Here is an 8595-nt window from a genome sequence, read left to right on the forward strand (position 1 = left end):
GTGTCTAAGGTATTGATTTTCAGGCTGGAAAATAGCAAATATTTGAAATAAAATAATAAGTTAAATTTTTAGAAGCCTGATGTTAAACTGAATTGTTTTAATAATACCATATTTATTTCTAAGGTTTCTAAGATTTTTGCTTTTAATATTCTTAAAATCAGGATGCTTACAGTGAATGTCATAAGAAGGGTTTTGTCATAGTTTAATGGATAGTCTTTCTCCTCTTTTCTTTGTTTGTTTCTTTTTTTTTTTTTTTTTTTTTTTTTTGAGATAGGGTGTCTCTCTCTGTTGGCCAGTCTAGAGTGCAATGGCATCATCATAGTTCACTGTAGCCTCAAACTCCTGGGCTCAAGCAATCCTCCTGGCTGATTTTTCTTATTTTTTTATAGAGATGGAGTCTGGCTATGTTGCCCAGGCTGGTCTCCAATTCTTGGCGTCAAGAGATCGTCCTGCCTCAGCATCCCAAAGTGCTGAGATTACAGGCATGAGCCACTGCACCTGGCCTGTTTCTTAAAGTACATAAAATGATGGTACCTTTAAAAATCAACAACATGTTAGGTTCCATGAGAAAAAAGTCTTTAAAATAACAGTGGAATTGTCAGAATGGAAGAAAACTTAAAATGACTTCTTCTCCCCTTAGCAGATACAAAATCCCCTAGGAAAAATATCTTTGAATTGCTGTGAAAAGTCATATAATTGCATAACTGCCATTTTGTGGTCTCTTTGTTCTTTTTATGGCCTGGCCCCCTTGTATCTATTTTGTGCAGTGGGGGAAGCAGATAAAGGCAGTATTGTGGTTTAAATGTTCTCCTTGAAGGGCAGACTTGGAAGTCTATGAGGAGTGTTTGAATACAAGCAAACAAAAAAAATCCACTTGCTCTATTATCTTAACAGATTTGAAAAGGATTTCATATTGCATCTCAATTGATTTAACCTCGCTTTAAGTGAAAGAGGTGTTCTAAGAAGATGCTGCAGCTCATATTTGGATCTGCCATGTTAGAGGTCCCTTAACACTTACGCCTTCTTTCCATCTCTCCCTTTTCTTTTACCTCTTCTGAGTAGATCATGATCTGTGAAAAAATTTGGTAGGAAAACTATTTAAGTCATGCTTATTGAACCACAAATACTTTTCCTCAATTTATCTGCTATTTTATGTCTACCTATGACTGCTAACATTTTAGGACTGTTTCATTTGACTTCCATTACAATAAGTATTTCCCTTTTAACCATGGCTTCAGTAAAAGTGCCAGTTAGCTGCTAGGGAAGGATTCTAGTTACTTAGCTATCTGGGCTGGCGTGCACAGAACCATGATCTACATTTTTGGGGAATAAAGTTCGAGATGAGAGGTTGGAATTTGTCCCACCAAACCTAAAAAGGGTTTACAGCTCAATTGAATATGCAGGGAGAGAAAAGGAAGCCAGAACTGTCCTGGGGTGGACAGCTAATAGCTGAAGACCACGTGCACTTAGGTCCATAGAGCCCCCCAGAGCCACTCTTTAGAGCAGAGACTCAAGTAGGGTGTCTCCTTGGATGACTCCTTTCACTTGAGGACCCAGAATCACTTTTGTGTCCTTGGTGGCAGGTAACTCTAAGAAAAGGGAGGCATCCTTCTGAGTGACTCCCTTGCCCCCCGCCCACCCTCAGGAGTTAACCTCCACCTTAGCTCATAGTTTCCAGAGTTGGAACTTGTCTCTAGAAGTACAAAAAAGTGATCATTTGTGGCAGAGCGGATAGAAAGCCACGTCAGAGTATTTGGGCAGCAGTTTTCCCCACAATACCTGGGAATGTGAAGTTGAAAGCCAGTTTGAATGGGGCTTTCTGGTACTTTTGAAACCTCATCATCAGGACAAAGGAACATCTAGTAGAGAAAGAATTGTTTTGATTTCCTCCAGCTTTGTGGGAATGTCAGCTCCTGTGTCCTGTTTGGTACCCCAAGTGTAGGCTATGTGCCATCACAGCATTGGCAGATGGCTAGAGGGCTAGCTTTCAGGAGCTCACTGGATTTTCTAAATTTTAGTTTGCTTTTACAAAAACAGAAGCTTTTTTTTTTTTTTTTTAACTCACCTGTGGCCTGTGCCACTTCCTGTCTACATTCTCCCTTTCCTTGTCTTCTTATCTATCTGTGTACTGCAGCCTGGGGTGAGGAATGTAATGAGTATTAGTTCCTAGCTGGTTTGAGGTGAACACATTCCTCAGACTTAATTTGGTACTGAGCTGTTCTCAGCCCATTTTTTTAAAGAAAGGCTGGACCAAAGCCATAGGGCCTCACTGCCACCCGCCTGCTTTAGCCTGTCACTGTCAGGAGCAGGCCACCCACCCTCTTTGTTTTCCTATTAAATCAAACAGTGGGAAAACTCAGCTGGACTCTCCTGGCTCTTCTTTTACTCTTCTCCTCTCCATTTCCATGTCACAAACAGACCTTAGTATGATAGAACTTCTTAGGTTTTCTGACTATAAAGAGGTCTATAATAATAGAAATAATTAGAATAAATATTAAATATCTGAATGAGAAAGTGTTATAGAACGCTTCAATTTACCTGCCATAGAGAGAAGAATTTATTTCTGGCCCAACCCAGCATAGTAGAGGAATTCTTCCAAAAGATAAGATGACTGCTTATAGTGATGATTATCTTAAAAATTCTCTTCTTTATATCACTGAATAGCTGAAAGAGCTGGATCCAGATACTTCCCTGCCATCTCCGTAATACTCCAAGATAGCTAATTCTCTCAGAGTCAGGAAATTCTCTGATCCTTCTTTCTCATGCCCTTAGCTTTCTGTTCACTCTTTAGTAAGAAGAGGAATTCCTACTGATAGACTTCTGTTGTCCAGTGGCTGTATTGGCATAGAGATGTCATTGAAAGGGAAGAAATGGAACAGAGCCACCTGTTCCTGTGTAGTGACTTTCTTTAGTATTAGGTGTAGGTATGAAAAGGTGTTTTCTGTAGTGCAGTCTCAGTAACACACCATATCATCCCTGAGGAAACTCAGAAATAACAAGCACATGTCAGTTAGGTCTGCTTTTCTCTCTGTGTTATTATCAGATATGTTCCGTATCATTTTTTTTTTTAAGAGACAAGGTCTCCCTGTGTTACCCAAGCTGGCATCTGACTCCTGGGCTCAAGCTGTCCTCCTGCCTCAGCCTCCTACGTAGCTGGGACCACAGGCCCAGCTTGTTCCTTATCCTGTGCTAGCTACTTGCAGTACCTCAGAGGGGTCTCTCCTTTTGAAAGGAGTTTTTTATACCATTGGCCTTTTAAAAAGATAACCACCCCATTAACTTTGTGTTTAGCTCCTTAGATGAAAATAGTCGGAACACTTGGTAGGCATTGATAAGATGATCCGCATGCATGCCAGTTACATAAATGCCAGCAGGCTTTTGAGATAACATCAGTTTCTTCCCAGCCCTAGTTCACCTCTACCAGCTCCAGTTTCCCCTTGGTACTTGTTTGCAGTCGTTCTCTTTGTGCAGTGGGGGCTGTTATTGTCAGCCTGCTGCCATTGTAGGGGAGGATGTGTTAGCCAGTAACAGGAGGAGACTGCTATTAGGCTGGGCTGAGCATATTATTTCTTCAGTATTTATTTATTCTGGACCAATTGCCATAGGCCCAGTTTATTGTAACAATTTTAAGATAGGTCAGTTAAAGGCAGAACTTCTAGAATGTTCTTTGAAAGTTAAAGGGAAATAATCCTGGTTAATAAGAATTGTTTCAAAATTTCCAGCAAATTTGAGTTTGAAGCACGCGGCTAGGGCAGGAGCTAGGTAGACTTTAAAGCCTCTACCAGCCCTGAGATTTTGAGATTCAGATGGTGTTGGGGCTTGCTGAGATGTCATTGGATTTCTAGTGTGGGACAGGAAAGATCACCAGGGGGTGGCCAAGCCTATCTGCATCCAATAGAATGCACCTAACACGTTGGGATCCTACAACATACACACACACACACACACACACACACACACACACACACACACACTCTCTCTCTTCTCTTTCAGGAATTAGAGCATATTTTCAGAGTGATGGGTACCCAGATTTCACCTGGAATATCCTTTCTTTTTGTAAGCAGCTCTCATTGTTAAACTGAGGATTTTTAGTTGTCGGTTGGTTTTTTGATTTATGTAATACAATCACATGGTTCAATTTTTTAAAAAAATGTGTGCGAGAGAGAGAAACAAAGGGAGAGCACGAGAAAGAGTCTCTCTCTCACATAGCTTACTCCATGTGCCCAGATTCCACTGTGCCCTCTTCCGCCCTTCTGCCCTACGTAACCACTGTTGTGGGTGTCTGGTGTAGCCTTGCTGAGTTTCTTAAGGTATATACAAGCTAGTATCAACATCTAGCCTTATTTCCCGCACCCCCACTTACACAAAAGGTAGCACACTATGTACACATATGCAACATTTATCTTGGAGTTCTTTCCGTATTAGTAGAGAGCTTCCTTGTTTTATTTCTGTGAATGTGCCATAGCATTAATATTTAACCAGTTCCCACTTTATCTGCATTTGGGTTGTTTCTAATCTTTTGTTATTACAAACAATTGAATGGAAGTTTTTGAAGGGACTTGGGAGGTGGGTTGCTTTGGGGTTGTTTTGACAGTAGATTAGCAAGCGAGAAAGGTCCTGGGGGTGTCCTGGAGAGCCCAAGGGCTGCTGAGTCAATTCTCCCCCTGTATGTGTGTGGCTGTGTGTAGATGATCCATGTATTGAACACTCTATTTTCTCCCATTTTTTTCTTTCAGGGACAATTCAAGCTTTCGAAATACAAAAATCACATTGTGAAAGTACACAAGCTGGCAATAATCCTTTTCTGTGTGTGTGTGTTTGTCCGAAATGGATGGGAGGCCTCCAGCCAGTCCTTCCATCTGCTCACTGAAGGGACGTCCCTGAGCCGTGTGCTCCCCTTTTGCACTCATTCCTGGAGGACGGATTCCGCTAGACACCCTCCAGCATCGCTGACTTTATAAAGCGGAAAAACGGCAAACGTGACTTTGTAATAGACAAACATTGTTTTTTAATGGGGTTCTGTGGGGGGAGTTCAGCCCTTCATTTTGCTGTGTGCTGTCCAGATGCCTCCTGGGCATCCTGTCGTGCTCTTCTCATGCTGTACGAAGGGCAGTGTGACCACGTGTACATGCCAGAGCTGTTGGTGAGAGATATCAGTATTATGAATGTCTGTGCATCCAGGAAAAGCTTTCTGTTGGAGAGTCCCGGAATAGCTGTAAATGCTCTCTTCTAGCTCTGCCATTAAATTATTGGGACATTTTGTTTCTTTCTCTCCCCTCTTCCCCCAAGCCAACCACTTTCTGAAGCTATGTTACTGATGTGATGATTGTCCAGGATTTTGTGTCATCTCCTGCCTTATGCCCTCCAGTCTTCCCTCCTATGGGCTCTCTGCTTCTTAGGCACTGCTGCACTTAGATTGTAATCCAGCGGGTCGTGCTGGTTTCACTGTGGCGGCTTAGAGGGAATTCCCTGGTAAGAAACCGGAGCAGAATCCAGTTTGACCAGAAGCTAGCTTATAACATAGGCTCCAAGTACAGGATTTGGAGCTGAGGGCAGTGACTGAGATCATTTTCCCAGATGAGCAGGGCTGGTGCGTCAAGCCTGTTTCTGTGGGATCTTGTATGCCCCTCATCGAGAAAAGGAAGCGAAGCTGGTTATTACCAGGCCTGTTAATAATATGTAAATTCTATGATCCTAAAACTGGGACTTCTGAAGGAAAGGTGACCTTGCTGGATGGCTTTATTTGCATGGCTGTGCCTGTCTGTGAAGGTTGGAAAACCCTACTTTCAGTCCTCATCACCTGGTATGTATGTTAGCAAATGTGTGCTGGTCCGTGATGCCCAGACAGAAACCTCTTGAAGGCCACTGCAGGCATGCTTTGAAAACGACCCAGTCACTTATTAGAGAGGCTGGGTGATCTCACTGCAGAAAGTCAGAGAGGTCAAAAGAGCACCTAGGATTCAAATAAGTAATGAGTCAGAGTCCTACAGCAACCTCCAAGTAGCATTTCTTACTCGGCTCTTGTGAGCAAAGATTGCAGTACCTTAAATTAAGGCCTCTCTTTAAAACATATCCTTGAAGGCTAGGGGATCCTTGACAACCTGGTCTCAGAGAAATCATATGAAAATGGAAAGCATTTCCTTATTGTATTTATATTACTCTCTTCCTGTTTTCCAACTCCTGAATACCCCCTAATTACCACTGTTTTAGGATGCTTTTTCCTAAAAGAATAGGGGAGTACAGGGGCCAAAAAGGAGGTGCTTCCATTACAGGTGAAGTTAGATCAGATCAGATCTTGCAGTGATTTAAACTCCAGGAATATGAAGAATGCATTCTGGTGTCCAGACAATTGTGAAGGGTTCAGGCAAATACAGGAGCAATGTTGGCTACAGTGGGGAGCAAAGGCTGCCTCCTGAGATTTGTTTAGATTCCAGGGAGGTCTTCACTTTTGCCTATACTCAGATTTGCCATGAAAATTCCAAAGAGAGCAGACGTTTGGATTTGCCCTCTTTGGGGCATCTACCTGACTGTTGTGTGTGTGGATTGGGATGCATATGTGTACAATGTGCTTATGAGTGAGGGTTTGGCCAGGCCCAGTGATTAGGTGTATTGTCTATTGTTTTGCTTTTTTTTTTTTTTTTTGGTTTAGATTTTTAAGTCTTATGTTTTCTAGAGCTGCTCATGTTTTCCTTTCCTCTTTGTCACTGTAGTATTTAACAGTTCTTTTCCCATCAAAAATAAGCTGACCCTATGCTGGTTAGAACAAGGGGTTCTCCCTGTTAAGCAACATCTTACCCCCAGTGTTCTCCCAGATATTCTGCCTAACAGCTTTAAATGGGAGATAGACTAGTCAGTTTATCCAAATCTCCTATTTTTCTAAACTAGCTTGTGAGTTCATTTATTTTGACTCCATGGGCATCATATACTAAGATGTGACACAATTATGGTTATGGTATCACCTGTTTTAGAGACAAAGGGAAAAAAGGTCTGCCGGGGCCAAAGTAACCAGCATGCCAGGTTGCCACTGGAGAACAGGGAGTCAGTCTCTACTTTGCATTGTCACGGTTGCTGTCCCCTGACCCCTTTGCTGGGTTTTGTTTGAAATTGGCCCCCAGTCCTCTCGAGTGCTCTTCTCTGTATATCTTTCTGTTTGTGTATATGTGTGCGTGCGTGCGTGTGTGTGTGTGTGTGTGTATATGTTTTCCCCGTGACACTGGCAGTGGCAATAATTTTCCACCCAGAAAGAAGCTTGTGGTCTGCGATGCTCCAAGAATGAATTTCCGAGTATTTGCCAGTGGAGAAGGAGCAGAGGCTGTGACAAGAGTGATTAGTGTTGCACTTTCAGAGCAATTGTCTACTGCAGTAATAAATGGAAAATATCAGCAAGAACCAGGTTGTGGACTTGTCAATACAAGGGAAATGGGGATCCTGTACTAATCCTGTCCTTCGGTGTATGAGTCTCCACTTTAACTGCATTGCAGAGTAAAATATGTGGGGCGGTCCAGGCAATGTCAATGTCATTGACATACATTTATTATGCAAATATTTTCTAATTGATATTAATCATTGCCACAGCTCAATTTCCTTTTTTTTTTTTTTTTTTTTTGAGACAGAGTCATAGTCTCAAACTCCTGGTCTCAAGCAATCCTCCTGCCTGTCCCACCAGAGAGCAGCTGGGACTATAGGTGTGTCCCACTGTGCCCTGCTAATGTTTTTCTATTTTTAGTAGAGATAGAGTCTCACTCTTACTCAGGCTGGTCTCGAACTCTTGACCTCAAGCATTACTCCCTCCCTCCCCCCATTACTTAAGCCTCCCAGAGGATTACAGCCATGAGCCACCTCGCCCAGCCCAATTTACATTTTTAATATCAAAGTATAGTTGTTTATTCTCCTTAATAGGGGTAAGGAATATTGGATTAGAAGAAAGTGCAAAGAATTCTGTTTCGAAGTAAGAAATGCTCCAGGCCTAAGCTTTTAATGTTTTGTTTAGATTAAGTATCTTAGCCTAAAGATGGACATCAGAGGCACTTGGATGACCAGTGCCCATGTGAAATACCAAGGGAGAAAAACTTTTGCCAAGTCTCAGTTATTGTTGACAAAGGACTTACAGGGATAGTCTTGAAACTCAGTTTCAGTAGGTAGAAATCTTTCTGTGTCTGTCGGTCACAGTACAAATAGAAACCATACAAGTTATTTAACATGATATAAGGAACTATTGACACGGTAACTAAAAAAGCAAAAAAGAAAACAAGAATCGAAGAGGTAGAAACTTCAGGAAGAGCTCTGAGGATGGGTGTTGCTCATCTGGTGTCTTTCAGACTGTAATGAAGCTGGTTCTGAGTGGGTTGAAAAGGGCAGCTGGAGTCACCTGTGGCTGTGGGAACAAACTGCTGCAGTGATGCTGACTGCAACAGGAAGGAGCATGAGCATGTTCTTTCTTCCTCCAGCGTGGACGCTTCCTTCAAGTGCACCCTATTGGAAAACTCCGATAGGATGCCAGCTGGAAAAGCAGAACTGTGTGCAGAGCTCTAGCCTTGGTATCAGAAAGGCAGAGCTGAAAAGAGCAGGTGTGGAGCGGAGAGACGAGAGCTTCAT

General features: G+C 42.4%; 1 protein-coding gene across 2 annotated transcripts in view; it reads left to right on the forward strand.

Moving 5' to 3' along the window:
- EIF4E2 (eukaryotic translation initiation factor 4E family member 2) overlaps nt 1–7389 on the forward strand; it is a 30626-nt gene extending 23237 nt beyond the window's left edge. For both annotated transcript variants that reach the window (XM_012791619.3, XM_012791620.3), the window contains one exon: nt 4737–7389. Coding sequence is in view for 1 of the 2 variants with exons in the window: in XM_012791620.3 (XP_012647074.2) it covers nt 4737–4776 (40 nt within the window). In the remaining variant the exon portion in view is untranslated. The remainder of the gene's footprint in view (nt 1–4736) is intronic.
- Nucleotides 7390–8595: the final 1206 nt, after the last annotated feature.

Source organism: Microcebus murinus, chromosome 8 (genome assembly GCF_040939455.1).
Source record: "Microcebus murinus isolate Inina chromosome 8, M.murinus_Inina_mat1.0, whole genome shotgun sequence".
In the NCBI taxonomy this organism is placed as follows: domain Eukaryota; kingdom Metazoa; phylum Chordata; class Mammalia; order Primates; family Cheirogaleidae; genus Microcebus; species Microcebus murinus.